This window comes from Gopherus evgoodei, chromosome 4 (genome assembly GCF_007399415.2).
Source record: "Gopherus evgoodei ecotype Sinaloan lineage chromosome 4, rGopEvg1_v1.p, whole genome shotgun sequence".
NCBI lineage: Eukaryota > Metazoa > Chordata > Testudines > Testudinidae > Gopherus > Gopherus evgoodei.
In genome coordinates this window covers 83,847,501-83,871,995 of record NC_044325.1, presented here as the reverse complement: position 1 = coordinate 83,871,995, position 24,495 = coordinate 83,847,501, and the positions used below count along the sequence as shown (strand labels likewise).

The window sequence follows — 24,495 nt, the reverse complement described above, 5'->3', positions numbered from 1 at the left end:
CCCAATTACTGTTTACCTCTATGTCCTCATCTACTCTTTCAAAATTTGTTCTAAGACCTTGCATAGAATTGAGGTAAAAATAACGGGCCCATAGTTTTCCAGATCACCTTTTTTCCCTTTCTTAAATAAAGATACTATGTTTGCAATCCTCCAAGCATGGGATGCTACCCCCATGTTTACAGATTCATTGAAAACTCTTGCTATTGGGTTTGCAGTTTCATGTGCAGTTCCTTTTATATTCTTGGATGGAGATTATCTGGGTCCCCCGATTTGGTCCTATTAAGCTGTTTGAAAATGGCTTCTACCTCGGATGTGGTAATTTCTACTTTCATATGCTTGTTCGCATTAGCCACCCTGACACTGCCCCCACACTCCTCGTTACCCTTACTGAAAACTGAAGCAAAGTATTCAGTTAGGTTGGGCCATACCTAGATTATCTTTAATCTCCATCCTATCCTCAGTGTTTAGCAGGGTCCTACTTCTCTCTTCCCTGTCATTACAGACAGTGTGAATAAAGCATGGCTCCATGGATGGTTGGAAGGATGATTTTTTTGGTGAATTCTTGCAGTTGGGATTAAAAAGCAGACATAGGACCTGATCCTGTAACCCGTTGAAGTCAATGGGGCCTTTGCTCCTGGGAGGTAAAGCTTATAGAATCAGGCCCTATGGTTGCACATTCTCTTTCTGATGGTTTGTACCACAAGTAAGGTGTGCTACAGTCATGCTAGGGGAAACAATCAGTAGTAAACATGAAAACACAAAGTCTTTGGAATTTTCCTGCATTTGGAAAACGTTTCAGTACAGGTGAATAATGTTCTTGTGAGATGCAATTAAATATAAGTCCCTCTGTGAGGAACTGATACAACTGCTACACTCAAGTTTAAGACTGAGATTTCAGAGCTGCCTAGGGCAGAGTTTCTTAATCTGTTTCTTTTTGAGTGCATCCCCCCTCCTCCTCCCCCAGCATGCTATAAAAACTCCATGGCCCACCTGTGCCACAACAATTGTTTTGGGGCCAGCATTAGGGGGTAGCAAGCAGGGCAATTTGCCAGTGCCCCATGCCACAGAGGGCCCTGCTAAGCTAAGTTGCTCAGGCTTTGGCTTCAGCCTCAGGTGGCAGGACTTGAAGCCTCGGGCTTCAGCCCCAGGTGGTCGGGCTTTCGCTTTCTGCCCTAGGCCCCAGCAGGTGTAATGCCAGCCCTACTTGGCAGACCTCCTGAAACCCCTGCTCACAGCACCCCAGTGGGACCCAAACCCCTGGTTGAGAACCACTGGCCTAGGGGAGGAGAAACTGGATGTTCAAATCCACTAGGTAGCTTGGAAATCTCAGCCTAACTTTTTAGAAACACAAGAAGCTTTGTGAATTTAGTTTATTTGTGAGTTAATTGAAAATATTCCATCTAAATGACCAAATGACTAAATGACTCTTTTTGTGCTGCGTGTGTGTACCCATTGCATGATCGTTTCTGCATCACCTTGCGATGAAGATTACGTGCTTGCCATGTGAGTTACGGGTTGCATGACTTTCAGACTGCATTTATTTTAAATATCTAAACTTTGGACAGTTGGGGCTTTTGTGGCTGGCTGGCTGGATACAATGGGAGCAGCTGAACCTTGTGAGTTGCCAAATTTAAAACTTCTGTCTAGTAGAAGAGGCACTCTCCTCATTCTAGCTTTGTAGCTTGTTACCGCGGGTGGGTTTGTTCTGTGACTTCTAGATCTATGTTTGGGGCAGGGAGATTCTCAGAGTTAATGTAGCTGGTTAAAGAGGTATCTGTACAGCACTGGCTCCCTGACTCCTCTGGGCTCTTCCTGGGCTGGTCAGTGAGACCATACTGGAATATCATCTTAATGTTTATTAGGTGCTTTGTAATTGCAACATACTTGGCCAGTGGAGATAGACCCTGTTGCCTAAGGAGCAGCATCACCCTTTTACTTTAATTGGGCTGTTTTACATTTTACGTGGAACTGTGTTCTTAGAGCTGGGAGGGACTCATCAGTTTCTGATCATAGATTTATGCCCCCCACTTCTTTGCTGTGAACAAATACAGAATAAAACTCAGCTAAAGCTGCCAAGACTTGTCAGCTTTGGGGTAGGAGGTCCTAAATGAGGCGGGTTTGTGATGCTCACCTAGCAAGGTAAAGAGCACTGGGACATTTGAACCTGACTGTAGTGTCCTAATTGCTAAAGGGTTTTTCTCCCTCCAAATTCCTGTGCTTTTAGGTGAGGATCGCATTGATATCCTGTCTGAAACCTGGGATCACTTCTTCACAGAGACCCTTCCCACACTCCAGGCGATATTCTACCCTGTCCAGGTAAACCTGATAAAAATATAGTCTGGGAGATGGGGAGGGAATGCAACTACAGTACCTGCTTAATGGTCCCTTGGTGCTTCCCTTCTCTCCCTAAAGCAATTAAGGCTCCATCTCTGCTGGCTAAACAGGTTTTAAAAACTTTAAACCATGGGCTCCTAGTGAAGTTTGTCCTAGTGGACTATGTAAATGGAACTAGTGTAATAAACTAAGGTAGAGTGCAATGTTTTGAATCCTGTTTGATCCTGTCCTCTCTGGCTGTTAGGAGCCTGTCTGTGGCGGAGTTTAAACAGTGCTTAAGCACTGATACAATCGGATTGTACTTGGGCTTTGTCTAGACTGAGGATTTGTCCCAGTTATTGTCATTAGTTCTTTAGTCACTTCGGTAGCTATAGCTCCATCACTGCAAGTTGTGGCTTTGCCCTGTCTGCATTAGAGGATAGTGCTGGCACAGCTATTCCAATGTCTGGTTGACACTGGGGTAAATCCTGAATCTAATCCAAGGGAGAAATTTGTCAAGGCGCAGATGAAAGATTTCTAACTCCCATTGACTTGAATCTGAAGTTAGGCACCTAGCTGTCATTTGTGCCTTTGAAAATGTCTCCCTTGGGTCTCGGATGCTTTTGTGATGAGTGGCCATATATGTGCAGTACCTGCAAAGTGACATCACTCTGGTTTCTCTCTATGTCCTGTTTACAAGGCTAAGCAGCCGAGTGTCACATTCCTGAAGGAGTTTTGATTTTAAACCTATATTTTACTTCTTTAATTTGCTTAGACTGTAAACTTTTTGGGGGCAGGGACTGTCTTTTTGTTCTCTTTGTACAGTGCGTAGCGCTGTGGGGTCCTGGCTCATGACTTAGGGCTCCTGGGTGCTACGATAATACAAATAATAATAGTTTTGGTCAGGATTTCCAGCACCAGCAATCCTAATTGTTGAGGAGCTATTGACAAATGAGCATGTTTATAGGTTCTCACCAGTCACGAGGGAGGGGTCTGAAAAGGCACCAAAAACACATCATCTATGTAGAATGAAATTCTTAGAAATGTTAGGCCTTCCCTTTTGGCCTGTCTCTGCTCCTGGAGAACCAGACTCTAGATACATTTGATTTTTCCTTTTATCACTTGAAAGTCAGCAGTTGAAATTTGAAGGTTGCCCTTTCGTAATGATTAAAGTTGCCATTTCCTAAAAGTGGCCAAGAGAACTTATCTAAAGATGATTGCTAACTGTCCAATATATTTGTTTTTACTCTCTCCTGTCTGTACTTGCTGCAGATGCTAGAAGGTATGTGTGGGGGTGGGATACAGGTGAAATTGTGCAACTGAGAAGTCTTTTTACTCTTTTTGTGCTGCGTGTGTGTGCGCAAATGTTCATGTGCGCACATACTCTGGAAACATGGAGGGACCTAATCTAGCAGAGTGAGATGCCGAAACCTGGTTTTTAATGTACTAAATTCCTTGAGGAGAAGAATCTTTCTTTCCATTTCATTGGGAGTTGCTTCTGCTCTCCTTGTATTTTAACAGCTCTCCTGGCTACAGAAAAAGTGATACCGTGTTGCTCAGTGGTGACACCATTTCCACTAATGGCTCCAGGGAAAATCTCTTCGCTGCTATATGGTGTCTCAATAATGAGAAACTGAACAAAAGTTGCTGTAGAACTTGTGAATTTTAAAGTAAATAATATGAAGGAAATCGAGATCCTTTGTATTTTGTTTATTTTTACATCTTCCTAAGGCATACATCCCAGTAGTATTGGAGAACCGCATAAACATATCCTTGCCACTCCCTTTTGAGTTAGGGAAGCACTATTCTCATTTTACAGATGAAGAACTGAGGCGCAGAGTGTCTAAGTGACTTGCCACAATCACACAGGGGAGTAGTGGATCTGGGGACTGAATCCAGATCACTGGACTCTGAAGTCCAGTGCCTTAATAACAAGAACAGCCTCCTCTCCCTGCAGAAAGGAACTGTATTGATCCATACATGTGGCACTGTTCTGGAGGAATCATATCTTAGGGTGAGAGGGTCCTGTCAGTCTTCAGATCCATTCAGTCTGTGACTTTTTTACTGCAAATGCAATTAAGGGTATAGTAATAGCTTTTGGATGGGGACAAGTGTCCACTTGGAATGTAACCGAGCCCTTCAACGATAAGCTACTGAACCTCCATCATATGAAAGTGACTTCTGGTTACTAACAGCTTCAGCTAGGTTTGAACCTTTGACCTAGGTATGATCCTAAGACATCCAGTCCCCTAAATTGCCAGCTACATGCAAACTGTTTATACAAGTCACACCGCTCTCACTGAATTACTGAGTGACTGCTCTGCTGGGCTTGGGAAGAAAAATGGGATCAAATCTTTCTGTTTTCTATAGGATGTCGCTTTTAACTGAGATAGTAAATTAGTTGGATTAAATTGGACAATAGGAATAAATGGAAAAAGTGTGTCATGTTATTGCTGAGATACATTTCTCAGCTTTGTGCAGCTCCTTTTTATACCTGGCATTCTCAGACAAGCATTGTGATGTCTTAGAAGACCAGAACACTCATGTAATGGCCAGGCCAGTCTTGGCTATAGGTCTTAAGTTATTTGCATATTGATGTAGCTGTTAATTGCAACATTAACCCTATTTTAAATTTATGGTTAACTGGCGTTAATTCCCTCCAATCAGAGATTTGCTTCACTGTGTGTGTGTGTGTGTGCGTGTGTGTGCGTGTGTGTGTGTGTGTGTGTGTGTTATGGATCCCGAAGCAGAATATGGGGCAGAGTTTAATTCCCTCAAGAAAGAAGGGGAGAGACTCCACACTGGAAAGCATTGGGGAGGGATGGGAAGAAAGTTTGAGCAGTGAAATCTTAGCTGCAGTTGGTTTAATGCAGTGGTTCCCAAACTTTAACAACCTGTGAACCTCTTTCACTAAAATGTTAAGTCTCGCGAACCCCCTCCTAAAAATGAATATTTCCAGGGATTTTCTTGTTTATCTGAGTATAAATTATAAAAGCAGTGATCTTGGAAATATAAAATTTATCATTACAGTATTTTTATTACATTATGAAAATGCTAACACTCTTCCAAGATCTCACTTTCATATCTTGCATCACTTTGAATAAGCCTGTTATAAGACAAGGCTCCTATGTTTCATCAAGGAGTATCAGATGTGAAACAGCATGAAGATATTTAAGAAGCCAACTCAGAGTTCCTCCTACACAAGTGTTCAGGTCTTGAGCAGTCCAGGCAAACAATGCATATTAAAACATAGCTTAAACTTGTTCTTCATAATCATTTTAAAAACAACACTAGCTGCCTATTTAATTTTAAAAACACCAAAACATATCCACCTCCCTTTCCATTGCTTATAAGGAGTCTTGAAGTTTTAATCTCCTCAGTGTGATAGATATGCTTGCTTTGATCTGCTTAGCTCTTGGAAGTCCAGGGCTCTGTGCTGCTGGCTCCATGCTGCCCAGGGTCCCTAGGGACAGCTCTGTCCGCAATTAGGGAATTTTTTCCTGAGAACCCCCTGTAACGCTTTGCAAACCCCCAGGGGTTCACGAACTCCAGTTTGGGAACCACTGGTTTAATGGTATAGTAGACTGTGTTGTGCGTATTAGGCATGGCACTGGGTTACTGTGATGCTGGAATGTTGGACTGAGCTCAATTGTGTTTAAATATGCTGTGAAATATTTCAACATCTTCATCTGTTAAACCTGTATAGGTGTCCTATCATTAATGTTGAAAATGAAAACAAAACTCTCTTTTAACCTAGTCACATTGGAAAGCCAAAGCTGTTGCTTCCTTTGCCTTCAGTGGAAAGAATGGGACAGGGTTTGGCTCTGGCCCAAAGTGAATAGTAAACCTAATAATTAATTAAATTGTATTTTCATTTGCAATTTCCAACGCTAAATGTTGGTGTTCAGCATGGGGTCTGACACAGACTATAAGCAGTCATAGTTCAGGTGCATGCTATACAAATTCATCCCCTCCCAGCATAGCCAATATGCCTGAAGTCTGACCAGCAACACAACAGTGGCTGTACCAGTCCTGGGTTTCAGACTGCTAATCCTAATAACAACCAAAATAGTGGTTTGGGTTTTGTGAATAAGGGTCATTTTCTGCTGAGATCATGGCTTATTTTTTGCATGACTGTCACCGGTCATGGGCTTCAGGGGTTTGTCACTCATAGATTAGAAATGGGTCAGGAAAGGTGCTCTCTAGATAGACTGCTCAACAGTACAAGGAATCATGAGGCTGAGCAGCTGATGGGTGCTCTACCATAACAGCACACACAACAATAATTTGCAAGACAGGCTTTGGGTGTGTGTGTGTGTGTGCACACGTGTATGTGTGCGCGCATTATGCACACACACATTTCCAAACTGTATTTTTTCAGGGTCAGGAATTGACTATCCGCCAGATTGCCCTGCTCGGCTTCAGAGACTTGGTCTTATTAAAGGTGAAGTTGGACGAGATTCTTCCTCTAGTCCAAACAAAGCTCCCAGCTTCCATTGTCCAGATGCTGCTGGTTCTACAGGTAGGGAATTTCCTTTCTTTTTTCTCCTTCTGTCTGTCTCTCATCCATGCATACACATCTTACAGCTACCAATTCATATTGCCCCTGGAAAGAGGAAAACCAGTTGGCATGATGAGGCTGGGGAAAGAGTTGTGTGTGTTCATGTGGGGAAGCTGGACATGAAAATGAACTAAACTGAACATTAACCATTGTGGCTTGAGGTTCCTGAGCAGACGGGGGGAAGAGGTTCAAGCTGTCCCAGTGGGAAGGAAATGAACCAAACTCTGGGGTCTTGGGGCTTTTCCCTTGGTGACTGAGAAGTCCCAGTGCTCTTGCTTCACTTACACACAGATCTTAGAGCATCTCCAAATGCCTTTCAATTCTGATTACAGTTCTCATAGTTGTGACCCCCATATACAAGTTCTTCTAGTTCAACAGCTTTACACTGACAGGGAAGTGCTCTCTCTCACTCACAAGAAACAATGGAATCTGATGAGCACTGGCCAGTCACTTCTAATACAGGCTTTCTCAGCTAGGGAGGGGGTTGAGCTGGGGTCCAGCTTTGCCTGTGAGGGGAAGAGCATTGATGGAAGGAGTACTCTTGGCAGCAGGCAATGCGCTATAGATCTTCCAAGGACCCCTCTCAAGCAACACAAATGTTCTAAGGGAACCAGTCTACCCATCCAAACCTCAAGGGAACAGGAACAGAATCTTCCACATATGATCTGCACATCCAAGTGTACCAGTTGTGTCATCATATACAGCCTGATGTGGAAACCATGGAAAATATCCAGATTCCAGACCTTTATGTAGGCTCCTCTGGGTTTTACTTCCATACAGTTTCCATGGTTGTTTTTTTTTTCCTTTAAAAGGAAAAGAGAGAGAGAAACCAAGAGCAATTAAAGTTTCTGAAGCACAATCAGTGCGGAAAGTGGCTAAGCTTGTGTTTACCTAAGAACTTTTAGTTTTCCAGCCATAATTATTGTAACCCAAGTGGTGCTAACAGGAGCTATCCGAGTGAAGGTTGAATTTCTCTTTTAAAGATTTTAGGAAAAGAAGGTTGAGAGTGTTGAGGGGCAATTGCCAGAGTGAGGAATTTATCACTAAAAGGAGAAATTCTTAGCTAGTCTTTGCAAGAAAACTATAGAAACCTATAATGAGTTTCTAGCATCAAACACCTGGGTTAGACAGGTTAGCTTTACAGGTAAAAGAAGGAGATAAGAGGGGTGGTGACTCACAGTTCCTGTTCAAGGAGGGGCAGTGATTTGCCCAAGTCAATGTAGGGACTTATCTTTATAGGGAAATTTACTGGCAGAACTTTACCAGTATAATTATATTAGTACAGTTATACTGATACTCTTATTCTGGAAGACTAGGGTCTTTATGATGCTTTGCAACATAAGCTAAACCAGAAAAGGCATTCTTCTTGCAGAATAAATGTGTCCACACATGAAGAGTGCCTTTTTCTGGTTTAGATTATGTTGCTAAGTGTCATAAAGTGTCATAAAATTCTTGTTCCAGAATAAGATGTTTACATGTGGAGTTATACTGGTATAACTTCAGTGGTATAATTCTGCCATAAATATCCCTACGCTTCTACTCCTTTAGAACTGGAAGTAGACCCCAGGCATTCTGGCTCCCAGAATATGTGACTGGAAGCTGTGTAGTTGTGTGATGACACATTTGCTTTGATGCTTGAATTGCAGGGTGTCCATGAACCTACAGGTCCCAGCAAGGGCTACATACTGCTGGAAGAGCTGGTCAAACAGGTGGTCTCTCCATACCTGGGCTTGTGTGAGGATCACAGCTTCCCTGGCGGCACCTGTGCACTCGGTAAGACATGCCACACTGAAGCTGTTCTAAGTTCTCTTATTAAGGCACCTCCACAGGTTAATGTAAGGAAATGGGCAGCTGTGCCAGACAAAGAGATGGGAACTGACAGATGCACAGCTCCGTGAGAGAGAGAGAATCAAAGGTTAAAATGTCCCCAATTCCAATCAATACAGCCCTGGATGTAATTTATGCACATGTGAAAGGCTTTAATCTTTTCTCATGCCACAATGAGCTGTAATGAAACCCCACAACACTCCCCACTCTCAGGTTGCCCCTGTGGGTGGAATGATTAAAAGCTGTCACTGCACTCTGCTTATTTCCAGCATCTTGGCTTTTACATTGCTCACCCCCTCAGCCAGCACGAGATCTGATCCCTCCTCCTTCAATACTCACCTCCTCCCTCTTCTATCTGATCACCTCATTCCACCACTTCCAGTTGCCGGTGTTCTCCTCTCCCCCTCAGTTTCTGGAGTAGCTGATACATCTGCCAGATTGCTAAGGCAATGAGTTTCCAGGTATTGGTTCTCAATGGTTAAGTTTCTCTTACAGAGATTTTCTACTGTCTTTTGGTGTTCACCGCCTGGGGTTTCTGGGCAAGAAAAGCTACTCCAAAGATTGTGAATAAAAAGGGGTGGTTTAGGTCTAGACTACCTAGGTGGCTGTCTGGAACACTACACTCTGAGTGAGGGTATGCTGTGACTCCAGGAGACGTTCCTCTACAAAAGGAATCTCTCCAATGGGTTACCATGCTCCAGAAGTCCAGCTTTGGAATGGCTTTCGGGAGAAGGCAGAATTACCTGGAATGAAAGATCACAATCTGACTCTGCGACCAAAGGGATGGTATAAAAAAGCGTCCCCCATTCAGTTTGTAGCATTTCATAGACAATTGGCCTCATTTTAGAAAGGGGTCACAGTTTCAGGGTAACTACACCTATATTCCCACTCTCTGGTTCCTCAACAGCACCCAATTTAGGCTTCCAGCTCCTGGCCATCATCTCTTTTGGTTGGAGACCTGTGTCTGACTCTCTTGGAATTTTAGGGCTGCGCAACTCTGCTCCTTATATTACACTGTGATATCCGCAGTAAACCATATTGTCTGAAAATCCCAGCGTCTGTACTTTGCTTCTGCCTGAGGGCTAAGATTGGTGTGTTGCCCTCAGTTATGTTACCACACAGCTCCTCTAGGCAAGCACATTTATTCTTAAGGTGAAAGCACTACAAAGAAAACCTATAAAAACAATAAGAATTCCTACATGCATGCTAGCTAACCAGAGGTCATCCCTAACTCCAACCTCAGGGTTGGGTAGGTTCAAACTCACAGCTGGGTTTTCCCTATGGTTACAAGTTCATATACCTCTTAGATCCAGAACCAGAACAAAGGCTGGGCACATCAGCCATTTCTTTATGCAGCTTGGGCCTTTGATCCTGGCCTTCTGTAATAAGTAATCCGGAGACAATGACCCTTTCCTCATGGCATAGCTTCAAAAGGCTGGGTATTTGCATAAGTGGAGTTGGGGAATTTGCATTAACTTCTCTGTAGGACTTCCCCAGGAAATCTACTTAACATTTATTGTTCCAAAAGTCCATACTTGTCTGACACATTTTCAGTGTAGTGCTTTGAACTCCCAGGTCTTATATCTGTCACATCTGTTATATATGTATGAGAAGTTACACACAACCCTGGCCTATGATAATACATACATTTAATAGAGTAAGGCCATTTAAGGATATTGCAGGAAATTTCCATATCTGTCACAGGAATCTCAGTATGATAGCTGGAGACACATAGCCCCTCCCCCTCAGTCTGTAGAGCAGGGGAGAAAAGATAGCCTTGTGGCTATGGCACCTGACTGGGACTTGGCCTCCATCCTGGCTCTATCAAAGACTCACTGTGTGACCTTCAGGTGAGTGATTTCTGTGGGCCTTTTGTTCCTCCCTTGCTCAGTAAAATGGGGATGTTGGACAAATTAGCAAATATTCAATATATGCTGTAGCAGTGCTAAGTTGCCATCATTGTTACATCCATTCATGAAGCTAGAAGTGGTTAGGCCACCTGCACTTCCACATGCAAACCCGATCACTGTACAGACTGCTTGTCCTAGATGATTAACCCTTATCCCACACAGGGCAACTGAGTGTTGACCCGATGGGTCTATGTGTCTGGTCACTTAAGGGGATTTGCATCCTGCTGGAATAGTTTGAAGTGTAGCCACCTGACCCCTGTGAAAGTTTCTAGCCATCTTGTTTCCTGCCAAATAAAGAAGGAGCTAGTGTCATAAAAACTAGTTAAATCTAATCTGGCCTTGTAAAGTTTGTGCACTTAAAATCATTGGGTTTACTTTGATTTAGTTGCTGTTCATTTGTGTGTGTGTTTTTCCCCAGATGGTCTTTTGCTCCAGCCCCTTCCTTTTCTAAACTGGCAGGGAAAAAGAAGGAGGGAAAACTTGTGTTTGCATTACGCAGTCTTGACAGCAAAGCAGAACTCTTCCCCAGATAATCTTGGCATTTCAAAAGCACACACACATTTTGCAAAACCTTCTCCCTAGTCTGCAGGCTCCTCTCTCTCTGGTTCTGAAAGAGCCAAGAGGTAGCAAACTGGGATCTCAATGTGCAGCATAACAGCTGTGAAATCCAGAGGAGTCCATGTGATTGCATAGCACTGTAGTAGCCTCTGCAGAATGATTAGTTGGACTCTGGGTATATTTGCATTCTCAACAGAAGCTGAGGACTGAATAAAAGGGCTGTTGAGCCTGAATTAACCTCTCCTCCCTAGAGCTGGATCCTTCAGGTCAGGATTAGAGAATAAAACTTGGGTTGGGTTGGTTTGGTTTGATTTTTTGAGATAAGGAAGTTTGCACTGGCCAGGCCCCTGTTGTAGGTAAAGAAAAAACTTCAGCCTCCAGGGTTGTCAATCTGCCTACCTTCAATTCACATTAAACTTGATTTTAAAGTGGGCAGAGAATGCAGCTGGAACCAAAATGAAAGGGGATGATGGAAACTGGGGATATTAGTAGGAGTAGCACCAAAAGCAGCAATTTACAAAGATAAAATGTGGCACTGGCAGGGAAGGCAGGATCTGAGAGCCTGAGCATAGGGAGGCTGGATTCAGCCCTTGAGAACTCATTTTACTTCTGTCCTGTCATACAAGCAGCCTGTCACTGTGAATGAGGTTGGATCTTGGCAACGTGACACTGTGTTAGAGATTAGCCTCCCCTATTCTTTCAAGTTCTCTTTCGCTGCTCTTGCCTTACCCCCTTCCTGTTTGTCCCATATAACTTAACCACAGCTGCCCCAGAAAACAAGTGTTTGCATTATAAATGGGGAAGAAGACAAGCCCTCCCCCAGGTGGAACTGCGTGATTGACCCAACATGTAGAGGTTGTTTGGCCGGAATGTCAGTGCTCATCTGGGTATGTATCCACAGATTCCCTCCAAAAACCTCTCATTCAAGTTCCTATTTCACTCTTAACAAATCAAATGTGAACTAAAATCCCAGCTCAGCTATTCATGAGAATTTCCTCAGAGCAGAATCTTGTGTGGCTTCTGGAAGGATGTGAGATAAGGCCTTATTTCTGGTTTGAATCGTCGCGTATAAACCCATGAGTAATGCTGACCATACCCACAGCCAGCGCTCCCTTCACCTTCTGCACGGTGAGTTAGCTGCACTGGGATTGAGCCCAAACTCATCCTGACTTTCAACCCTTGACTCTAAGCTAGGGTGACCGAGTTTTGGAAATGGAAAACCAGAACACCTTTTTCTCCAGAGTCCTGCCCTGCAGGAAAGTTTTGAAGATCAGAAAGGAACAGAGTGAGGTCTCTGGTGTTGCATGTGTCAGAACTCTGCTTCGCACTCCAGAGCACCTTCTGGTACTCTCTTCGAGGGGTCAGGAAGGAATTTTCTTCTCTGCTACACCTCAGCATGACAGCCATACACAACTGTCTAGGTACATTGCAACTGGGATTGGCTGGTTGTTATGGATTTGATGCGATGGCATGCTGCATAGTGAGCAATGCGCAAGGCTTAGGAGAGAACAAAGCAAAATGGGCTGAAGCACGTTTGCCACCGTTGGTGGCAACATTAGACTTGTTAGACTCTTGGTCTAATCAGGTTTAACAAATTCTGGTGCCAGCCATGCTAATTGCTCAGTCTGGCCAAGAGGAGATGAGCCTTGGTTCAACTGAGGGCCACTAACTCCCTACCTCTGTCTATTTTTAGCACCTCGCCACACATCATCTGCCCAGGTGAATCCATTGATCTCTCTTCTTCTGATAGCTGTAATTTGAGGCTACCCATTTCCAGGTATAGACGGGGCAAAGAACTATTCTAGCTTCTTTCATAGTAGTGCAGAGTCAGTTCCTTTCCACTACGTGTTATGGTGTGATCCCTTCTGGAGTATATATGTGTTCCCCATTACATTAGTATCTAAGCCCACCACAATCTTTAATATATTTATTTATCTCACAACACCCCTGTGTCGTAGAGAAGAGCTGTTATCCCTCATTTCACAGACAGGGAACTGAGGCCTAGATCCTCCTTTAGGTGCCATTGACATTTTCAAAACTTCCACCTTAACCCTGCTGCCTGACCCTGTAGGTGCCTACATTTCTGTCACTTGGCACTCCCAGTTCCACGCCACAGCTAACAAGCTGCTCAGAGCCCCGGGTGCCCCAAAGCAGGATTCTCAAACTAGGCAGGAGAATACCTGTCTCACCAGAGAGGCCTGATCTGAGCACAGACCTGATTCCTGGTAGATGGGCTGAAGCATGATACTGTCAGAAAAGACAGCTAAGGGCACAGGGAGACCTAAGGTAAATGTAAGAGAAGTGTGCCGGGAGCTCCAGGGTGCAGCCTGGGATTGTGGGGTCACTGTGCCCCCTTTTAAGTCTCCACTCTGGGCTGTCTCTCACAATGCTTTGCTAGTGACAAGCAGCAAGCCCCTCCAGGCACTGTTATCGCTCAGCACAACTGCATGTGGAGCCCCCCGTCCAGCTAGATTGCATGAATGCTTCCAGAGCTGCTCATTAATCACACAGAGAAAGGCGCCAGCCAAATCCCCCTAGCTCCCAGCCTTGTACCTCAGGACCATTGTGCACTGCTCACGATGAGCAATGCAAGTTTATTAATTAGTTCACCACTTCATCAATGGAAAGTAGATATACACCAGCCTTTGTAAACCTGAGCAGATTTACCACACACTTCAGGCAAACTCACTGGTAAAGATAAATAGTAAAACAAGTTTATTGGCTACAAAATGTAGATTTAAAGTGATTATAAGTGAGAGGCAAAAAGTCAGAATTAGTTACCAAAGAAAACAAAATATGAAAACAAAATATGCGCACAATCTAAATTTTAAACCTGTAAGACACTAAGCAGTATTTAGATCAAGCAGTTTTCTCACTCCACTGGATGTTACCGTTCATAATACCTAGGTTTCACCCTTGAAACCTGGGCCAGTCTCCTCTGTTGGAGGCTTCAGTCTTCTGAGTGTCCTTGTTGCTTGCAGCATGGATGTCGGGAGGAGGAAAGGCAAAGCCTGGGGCCACGCTGTTCTGTTTTATACCCTTAGCCCACGTCCAGACTAACCCGCGGCATCGGCGGGTTAAAATCGATTGCTCGGGGATCGATATATCGCGTCTAGTCTGGACGCGATGTATCGATCCCCGAGCGTGCTTACATCGATTCCGGAACTCCATCAACCCGAACGGAGTTCCGGAATCGACCTGGAGAGCCGCGGACATCGATGCCGCGCCGTCTGGATGGGTGAGTACCTCGATTTTAGAAATTCGACTTCAGCTACGTTATTCACGTAGCTGAAGTTGCGTATCTAAAATCGATTTTAATACCCTAGTCTGGACGTGGCCTTAGTCCATGTGCTTGGAGAGCATAAGTCCAGGCATGTCTGGTAGGTATTGCTGATTCACCAGGCAAGGTTAAGCAATTCCCCTAGTGTGCCTTGTGCAAGTGTGTCATTTGCATTGTAGCTCCCTTGCTGGACAATGGCTGTTGATAGTTGTTTGACATCTGCCCGGGTGTTGGTTATGCCCCTGGTTATTGTCTTTGAGGAGCTAGAATCTGGGTGCTTCCCAAACCCACTGCATATTTTAGTGACAACCATACAAAACAGTCTCATAAGTTCATATGCACTGATGATATACATATTTAGCTGGAACAGTGAGTTTTAGCAGATCAAAACGTTTCCCATGATACTTTACAAGGCATACTTTATATGCAATATCACAATGATATACTAATCATGAATACAGGGGGTGCGCTGTGAGTGTCACAAGAGGTATCAAGCATGAGCAGGAGAGAGAGGGTTTCAGTTGCTCAGGTTCTAAGCTGCCTTGGGTGCCTCCTCCCAGGAGACAGTTCACAGCTGAGGATCCTGCACAGAGAGAGGCCCCTCTTTTTTGACCTGGCACATCAGGACAAACACTTAGTTGTCTAAACTCTGCCTTCTCCCCAGGATTTCCCTGCTGTATGAGTTTGTGGCTCCCTATTCAGTTTGCTGGCTTCTGAGGAGCCCTTTCTCTAGCAGGACTTAGGTGCACTAAATACAGGGGGAAGAGTTGGGCTAAGTGCCTGCTGAGGATTCCACAAAGCAGCAGGCCAGATAGCCATTAGGGGTTGTAATGCCAAAGTAACCTTTCAGGATCTGTCCTGAGAGACTTTAGGCTCTTCACATCCATTGAAATCAATGATCATCTTTCAGTGAAAGTTAGGAGCCTAAATACCTTTGCAGATCTGGGTCTAACTGACTGGCCCAAGATCACATGGAACTGAACCTGGGTCTTCCAAGTCCTAGGCTAGGGCCCTAACTACTGGACCATCTTTCCTCTCTTAAACTCAGCTAAGATCTTCATTGCCTCTATATTTCTTCTGAATGGGCTCTTGCCCCTTCATCTGGCTCCAGTTGGTGTAGCTATCTGCTCTGTTGCATTTGGGTTGGAGAGATCTCCTCAGGCCTTACTTGCCAGCTTCACAGAGGTTTTCTAGTTGCCTTTGTTGCTTTCATTCCAAGCTGGCAGCTGGAAAGGATAATTGAAGGTATGGAATCCAGAGTTCTAAACAAATGAGAGACATGTGAAGCCACTGCAAAATCTAATTTAGAAAAGTGGGGTCATATGCTCGCCCAGTAGAATGCTGTCATTCAGCTTTCTCCTTACCCCAGCTAACTGCAATAAATAACCTACAGCAGGAGTAGGCAACCTATGGCACACATGCCGAAGGCAGCACGCGAGCTGATTTTCAGTGGCACTCACACTGCCTGGGTCCTGGCCACCAGTCCGGGGGGCTCTGCATTTTAAATTAATTTTAAATGAAGCTTCTTAAAGATTTTTAAAACATTATTTACTTTACATACAACAATAGTTATAGAGATCTTCTAAAAACTTTAAAATGTATTACCGGCACGGGAAACCCTAAATTAGAGTGAATAAAGGAAGACTCGGCACACCACTTCTGAAAGGTTGCTGACCTCTGACCTACAGTTTAAATAGCCTCAGTCCTAGCAAATTCCAGCAGCATAGGATATCTTATCCCTGTAATTTTTGAAGCTGTCCCTTTCTATTAAAGTCCACTATGCTTGGTTATCAAGTCTGTTGTCATATGCTTCCCATTATGTACTATTGCACTGCAACTGGCTCATAATGCCAACTTGAGCAGCACTTTTCATCCCAAAGCATTTTAGACTGCAGGAAGAAATCGGTGAAATGCAGCAATCTGTGGGATGGAATGCAGCAGTCTGTCTGCATCAGCAGCTGTACAGAACAATTTTCAGCAAAGAGAGTTAGGATTTAACTTCTCCAGCTGAAAACACAGGAGAAGGAGTTCAGACACTGGCAATAAGTTACTAAAATTTGGCTACCTATGTTCTTGCAAAAGATGTCTTGGGAAGGCTGACTAGCACCTCAGCTTTAATCCTCACACAAAGGACAGCAGCAAAGCACCCTATAGCTATGGCTGGGCACTGATTTAGGGCTAAGAGCACCACCCATTGAATCACTATCACCACTTGTTGCAACTCTTTATTTAAAATCTCCCAATCCAAATTCTGACCAGGCTTGACTCTATTTAGCATGTGAGAGCGGATGTGGGTGGGGACTGGCTGTCTGTCCACATCACAGAAATTGCCAACAGAGAGGCCAAGGAGTGAAAAGCAAATGCGCTCTCTTTTGAGACCTGAAGTTGGTCTCAGGCATAGTGGGAGCATGGTTTGTGGGGAGGCTTGCACTGCTGTACTTGCTCTGGAAGGACTTTAATCCGCAGGGTTGTCAGACTTGCCTCTTTCAACAGAACGAACATTTACACGCACTCAAAACCCAATGGAGCTTTATTCCTAGAGAAGTAATTTTTGAAGTGAATGCAAGAGGCCTATTTGCTTGTGATTTTTCTCCGTGTGTTGAGTTCCCTGTTTGTTCTGGCTGTGAATTTGCCAGGTGGACAGTCTTGGGTTTGGGTAGTCCTCAGATCTGCCCTGCTATGATGAAGGATATAACCGTTTTTAAAAATGGAGTGTTTAGAAACAGAAAAGAACCAAAATTCCATCTTCTGAGGCAGAACCTGCAACAAAACAATCAGGGAAGTGGGCAGCATTTTCCATAGTTTAGTTCAGTTTGATCTCCTGGAGACTGCGTACTAATGCAGTAAACCCTGGGGATTGAGATGAACCCCCCCCCCAAAGCAATTGAGCCACTTTGCCTCCTGGCCCTTGGGGTTTGTCAAGCCTGAGAGGGTTAAAGTCTAGTGGGATTGAAGTTACTGAGCTAAGTAACTGTTGCCCTGGCTTCTGTCTCTCACTGTGTCAACCTTTAGGTTTGTTTACTTCAGTCAGAAAAGCAGAAGCTATCATATGATTGCTCTCTATAAATACACTAGGGGTAAACACCAGAGAGGGAGAAAATCTATTTAAGGTTAAGGACAATGTTGGCACAAGAATGAATGGCTATGCGCAAACTTAGGCTGGAAATTAGGTTTCTAACCATCGGAGGAGTGAAGTCCTGGAACAGTCTCTCGGTAGGGGTATTGGGGGCAAACAACCTAACTAGTTTTATGATGGGACTTGATTCATTTATGAACAGGCTGATATGACGTGGTTACCTGCGATAGCAGGGGACTGGACTCTATGAACAGGGAGGTCCCTTCCAGTCCTATGTTTCACCAGGAAGGATGGAGAGACAGCAACTGCCACTGTGTAATTTAGGTCTTGTCTATGCTAGACTAATTTTCCTACAAATTAAAATGTCGCTCAGTGACCACTCCTCCCTTTGGGAGCACTAGGGTAAACCAGCCACTCACAGCCAGCAGCACACTAGCATGCTTAGATGACCCAGGGCATAGTCACTGAGTTTTCTTTTTCCCTGAGGGTATCCACCCCTGCTCCGCCTCCTCCCCTGAGGTCCTGCCCCCCTTCCCTCGCTCCACCTCCCCCTGAGGCTTCACCCTTGCTCCGCTTCTTCCCTCCTCCAAGGCCTCGCCCTCAGCCTGCTTCTTTCTGCCCCGCTCCAAGCCTTCCCCCAAGGCCCAGTCCACCCACTGCTCCCTGCTCTCCACCCTCCCCCAAGCTCTGCTCGCAGCCACCAAACAACTGATTGGCAGCAGCTGCCTGAACATCTGATTGGCAATTGCCACTGAACAACTGTGGCTAGAGGGTGCTGAGTACCCACTATTTTTTTTGCTCCATAACTGGAGCACCCATGGAGTTGGTGCCTGTGACCCAGTGGTTGAAATGCTGTTGGCCAGTCTACAATAGTGTTGCCCATTGTTACTATCATTGAAGGTGCACATGTGGGCAATGGTGAGACATTTTAGGAGAAAAGGGCTAATGTGGACACCCCCAATAACTCTCCCATATACCCAGTCCAGCTCGCAGAGGGGCTAGTTGGAGTTGGGTCGGAAATAATGCATTTACTGTGCCTGTAACATGCCTAAAACTGATTCCACCATTCTCTTAAGCCTGAAATAACCTTTTTGAATGAGTGCATTACTGGCAGCATCAGGGTGAAGTTGTGTCATAGCCTGGCTGCTGCCAGTGGTGGAGTTTTGGCTGGTCTCTCATCCCTCCCTGTCACAATATAGAGTTTGTTTCATGCCTTTCTTACTGATGCAAGCTTCCAAAAATGTTTCGTAACCTTCAACGACTAGTGCTTTGCAGTTTGTTATTCTGTGTCTCATGCTTTTCACTTTTTGGCTGGACGCATTTTATAGGATCTCAAAAGTGCTGCCTAAGAATTAATTGTTCCTTGACACTGTCTTAGATCATAGGTAGGAGAGATGCAGGATCCACTTTATCTGCTATTGGAAAACAGCCATTTCTGTGGTAGCGCACACCATCTATTTAACAATGCATAGCAACTCTGCACAATGGTTTAGAGCAGGGGGTCTCAAACTCAAATGACCATGAGGTTCCACATGAGGACTAGTACATTGGTCTGAGGGCCGCATTACTGACACCTCCCCCTGCCGCCCTCGGTCCCGCCCCCACTCCACCCCTTCTATGAGGCCTCGCCCCTGCCCCGCCTCTTCCCACCCCTTCCCTGCCCCCATTCCAACCCCTTCCCTGAAATCCCCACCCCAACTCCGACCCCTCCCTGCCCTAGGGGGTGCAGGAGGGGTGTGGGGTGTGGCAGGGGCTCAGGGCAGAGAGTTGGGGTGTGAGGTGCAGGAGGGATGAGGGGTGTGGCAGTGGGTTGGGGTGCAGGATAGGTGTGGGGTGTGGCGGGGGGGCAGGGCGCGGCAGGCGGCTCAGGGAAGGGGACTGGAGTGCAGGAGGAGTGCGGGGTGCAGCAGGGGGTTCAGGGTAGGGGGTCGGGTGCAGGTTGTGGCAGGCGGCTCAGGGCAGGGTGTCAGGGTGCAGGATACAGCAGGGGGTCGGGGTGCAGCAAGGGGCTCAGGACAGTGGGTTGGGGTGCAGGAGGGGCCCAGCATCTCCCATTGGCTGGGAATGGGGAACCACGGCCAGTGAGAGCTGCTGCGCCTCTCTTCCCCACATTCTTTCCGCTTCCCGGAGCAGTGCTGGGGCAGGGCAGGCAGGCAGGGAGCCTGCCCTGCCCCGGTGTGTGCCGAGCCGGAGCCACTCTAGGTAAATGCTGGAGGATGGCGGGGAGTGGCGGGGGGCGCGAGGAGCTCACGGGCCGCAGAAAATAACTTTGAGGGCTGCATGCAGCCCATGGGCCACATGTTTGAGACCCCTGGTTTAGAGCAGGAGATGAGAAAGAATGCTGTGTTCAGTTAGAACTGCTGGGGGAATTTAGTTATGAAGATTGGAATTACCTGAATGGCAATTAGCCGGGACACAGGAGTTAAAACTCCATCTCTTCCTAAAAATACCAAAGTCTGTATTGAATCAGTGCCTCAGAACGCTGGTCGGATGCACTGTGGTGCAGGAGGTCACATCTTAGATGTTGAGTTTAAAATTAAGGAACTCTTTTCAGCCTTCTTGAATGTTTTGCAGAGAAGGTGGTAGGCCTCAAATCCTGGCTGTTCTGGTCATTCCATTCTGCATACTAAATTTCCCCCAGCAGTTCTAACTGAACGCTGAGTGCTTCACTTCCTGTCCTAAACTGTTGGCCTTGGCTGGAGATGGGACACTAGGCAGAGTGGGCCAGGACTCTGAGGTGGCACCAAACAGTCTCTGTCTCAGTTGCTTGGCTCGCTGGTTCTTGCTCACATGCTTAGGGTTTTACTGATCACCATATGTGGGGTCAGGGAGGAATTTCCCCCCAAGTCAGATTGGGAGTGACCTTGGGGGAGGAGCAGTCCATCTTCCACTGCAGTGTGTGGGTCACTTGCTAGGATTATCTGGGTATCTCTCATTTAACCATTTACCTGCAATTGTGGGGGCCTTGGGCACTGCTCCACCTCAGTTCCTCCTATTCTTTGCCTGTGGTGCATAACAGTCTAGTTTCCTTGGATACAGGGCTGGCTCCAGGGTTTTTGCCTCCCCAAGTGGCTAGAGGGGGAAAAAAAAAGAAAAAGCTGTGATCATGATCGGCGGCAGCTCCACTATGCCTGGTGCTCCTAACAAAATTCATGTGGCGGGGTGAGGCTGTTGGGTTCGGAGTGTGGAACGGGGCTCAGGGCTGGGGCAGAAGGTTGGGATGCAGGGGGATGAGAGCTCCAACTAGGGTGCAGGCTCTGGGGTGGGGTCAGGGATGAGCGGCTCAGGGCTGGGGCAGAGGGTTGGGGTGCAAAGGGGTGAGGGCTCTGGCTGGGGGTGCAGGCTCTGGAGTGGAGCTGGGGATGAGCAGCTGGGCAACGATAGGGAGAGAGGACTCCTCCCCCAGCTCTCTCTCCCTGCAGCACCTGGGCTGTGGGGAGGGGGAGGCGCCTCTCCCCGCTGCGGCAGGTCCAGGCTGCATTAGGTCGGGGCCGGGGGAGGGGTTCCTGTCCCTCGGCTGCAGCAGCTCTGGGCCAGGCTGGGTCGGGGCCTGGGAAGGGGCACGAGTCCACCAGCCATGGCAGGTTCCACGCTGGGCTTGGTTGGGGCCAGGGGAGGGGCACCATGGTAGGTCCAGGGCTTCTGGGAAGGCATCTCTCCTTCTGCGCAGCCCTGAGTGCCTGTGTGGCACTTCATAGGCAGCTGCACGGCCGTGCAGTTTAGGGGGAACTTAGGAGCGGAGAAACATGGAGGGGGGGGGACATGTGGCAATGCCTGGTGGAGTGCAGGCAGGGCTCAGGTGAGCAGCGACACCAGCCCCAGCCTTTGGGAAGTATGCTAACCCTATCCAGTATGTGCATCGCTGCTCACCCAAGTTTTGCCTGCCCCCTGCGAGGGGAGAGGGGCTTGGCTTGGGTAAGTGGCTCTGGCCAGCCCCACATGGGGGTGGGAGGAGGCTCAGGTGGGGTTGGGGCACTCGGGTGACTAGCTCGGGCCAGCCCCTCATGGGGTCCTATTTTCCCTTTGGGAAATATGTTCACCCTAATGTTGGCCTCATTTCAGTTGTTGGGTTTAATGTGTGGGTGTTGGTGGTGGCCTGGGAAACACAGGAGGTCAGACTAGATGATCTAGTGGTCCCTTCTGGCCTCAAATTCTATGACACTTTGTGTCCCACCCCAGAAGTGGCCACATTGCAGCAGCGAGTGACATGCTCGTTGCACATGTAATCTGTATAGTGCACAAGGATAGTGCTGGCACCACAGGTGTGTACAGCTGTGACAAAACAACCTGTGCCCTGCCCCAAAGAGTGGACTGCACTAGTGTAGTATGTTTCATATTGACTTTAGCTGATGGCAAAGCATTTTCTTGCAATACATTTGTTAGGCCAAAAGAATGGCTCCCCAAATCCTCTCTGGGGCTTTCTTTGGAGACAGTTGAGGAGGGGAGTTAGGCACCCAACTCCCATTGACTTTCAGTGGACGTTGGGCCCCCAGGTGCCATTTGTGTCTTGACAGTCTCCCCTAGAGAGCCTGTTTACCACTCGTATTTATCCCAAGTTAACTCACTGGCTTCAGTGCAGCTTCACCTGATTCCCACTGTCATAAGTAAGAGGAGAGTCAGATTCAGACACTGAAGAAGTGTCTTGAGTTGCAAACTTCCTGTCAGTTTTTGTCCCACTTTCCCAGCAGGTGGCATTGCCTCTGCTGCATGCACTTTCAGAATACCCTAAGGCAAGCTCTTCAGTTCAGCAGGATGCTATTGGATTTATCTATGCCCTGCTGATCTCTCCTGCTTCATTTTTATTTTCCAGAGAGACGGTATTCCAGATCTCGTCCCAAGGCAAACCTGCTGAGCTACTCTTCCCATAGCGTGACAGCTCGGCAGCCCAGCGAGACGGCCCTGACGCCACTGACGGAGCAGGAGGGCGAGGCTTACTTGGAGAAATGTGGCAGCATCCGTCGCCACACTGTTGCCAATGCTCACTCGGATATCCAGCTCCTGGCCATGGCCTCCATGATGCACACTGGGATCGTGATAGAAGAGCCAGACAACAGTGACAAATGCCTCCTCCTGCAGCCCAGCTTCAGCCACAGGCAATGCTCCAGTGAGCCCAGTATCGCTGATGGGCCAGAGGGACTGGTAGCAACGGGCAGGCAGGAACCTACGGAACTGAACTGCACCTCAGTCAGCTAGAAGGGATGTCCCCTCCAGGAGAGAGAACCATGTGCACTGAACCAAAGGATGTTCCTGCTGGGAACGGTGGAGAACATGAGCCTTGGGGATGTATTTGCTCATGTTGCAGGAACGGTCTATGTTCTCATGTCTCTTGGGAAAGGCACCTTAGATTTTTGTCTCTGACTTTCTAGGATCATTGTCGGTGGAGGTACCAGGCTGCTCCCAGGAGAGCATTCAGGACTGCAAGAGTTTCAGTGTGAAATGCCACTGTCTCTGTGTTCTGTAGAGTTTCTTCTTGAGCTGTTCAACATCCAAGTTCCACTGCTGTAGCCTCCCTTTTATTTTAAGTGAAAGAAATTAATCTGAACATTTTTCAATCTTATGCTGAACTCCTTGGTCTCATTAAATGGAGCCCTCCTCCAACTCCCAGCAGCAGTTGGAGAGACTGTGCTAAAAGCTCACTTGGTCCTTGGCCTCTGTTGCTAGGATGGTGATGCCTGAGGTTGGGTTTTTATTTTAAATGTATTGTACTCAGGGATTAAACTTTGTGAGTCTTGTGGAGAACTCTGCCCCAGATGCTTTATGGTTTCTGAGGGTGGAGGAGGGATTTCCTTTCTTCTTTGCTCCCACTGCATACAGGGGAGAGACTTCACCTGATTTAGCGAGAAGCCCAAATCAAAGTGAGCTAAAAAGCTCTGAATGGTTTTTCCTCTGAGAGTATTGCCTGTCCATGTTCAGGCCCAGTGTGCACCCCAATTTGAGGTCAGTGGAGTCTTATGGGGAATAAATTTGGGGCAGGATTTGGTCCCACATGCCCTATTTGGACTTTGGCATCAGGCATGCTGTCAAAAATGTTAAGATTGTTAGAATTCCACCATTAGGAAAAACCTAAACAGGTGGCTTCCAAGAGAAAAGGGGCAATACGGTAACTGAGGTGTGCTCCTGCATTCGAAAGGTGACTTGAAAGTGGCTTTTTGAGCTCAGGCATGCATGGGTCCAACCCTGGAGCTAACATGGGGGAAATCAGCTTTTCAATTGATGCCTGAACTTCTAGCTCTTACAGAATTTATGAAATCAAAGATAACCATCTGGGTGTAGAGACAGGAACTCTAATTCTGTTTGCAACTAGGTTTGGGGGTTTTTTTTGTTTTATTTGGAAAGCTACAACTTGTCCAGTTCTTAAGCAATGTTAGTGTCTGTCTGACAGTGGCATACAGTGAATTCCACTCTGTCTGCTACAGAGGGACCGGTAGGTACTCTAGAGGTTGCTCCTGTAAGAATGGAGTCAACCTGCTCCACAAATCCCCCTAAATATTTGCTGATGTCTTGCTAAACAGAATTGTAAGTGTAACTATAAGCTGCTTTGAATTTCAGACTCCATTTAAAAAGGAGACACCTCCCCATCATCTCTGAGTGTTGCCTGCCCATGTTCAGCCCTGATGTGCATCCCCATTGATGTCCCCATGGTCATCAACATGCACATGTGGATGACAAATAAATCCGTAAGTGAAAAGGTTTTCTCTACCTGCCAGAACCTGAATTCTCATACTATAGGTAATGACTTTGTGTAAGGTTGGCTTTTGCAAGGCAGTGAGCACAGCTCCATTCCCATTGACTTCAATGAAGGTGGAGGTTGCTGGGCATCTCTCAGGATTGGGCCTCATCGCCCAAGCAATGTCAGGAGTAGAGAGTCTTCCGAAACTTCTGTTAGCGTTAGCATCAGAAATACCAGGGAGGAGCCCTGAGCTCTGGAGCTCTTTGCAGCTCCTGTGGTTGGTAAGTGTCGGTCTACAAA

At 46.5% G+C, this 24,495-nt stretch overlaps 1 protein-coding gene across 5 annotated transcripts in view; it reads left to right on the top strand.

Moving 5' to 3' along the window:
* Nucleotides 1-23,264, top strand: part of PRR5L (proline rich 5 like) — a 74,763-nt gene extending 51,499 nt beyond the window's left edge. For 4 of the 5 annotated variants that reach the window (XM_030560024.1, XM_030560025.1, XM_030560023.1 and 1 more), the window contains 4 exons: nucleotides 2,225-2,316; nucleotides 6,695-6,835; nucleotides 8,521-8,647; nucleotides 22,336-23,264. In XM_030560024.1, the coding sequence (XP_030415884.1) occupies nucleotides 2,225-2,316; nucleotides 6,695-6,835; nucleotides 8,521-8,647; nucleotides 22,336-22,718 (743 nt within the window). In that variant the 3' untranslated portion in view covers nucleotides 22,719-23,264. The remainder of the gene's footprint in view (nucleotides 1-2,224; nucleotides 2,317-6,694; nucleotides 6,836-8,520; nucleotides 8,648-22,335) is intronic. The other variant, XM_030560029.1, reaches the window with a different exon arrangement.
* Nucleotides 23,265-24,495: the final 1,231 nt, after the last annotated feature.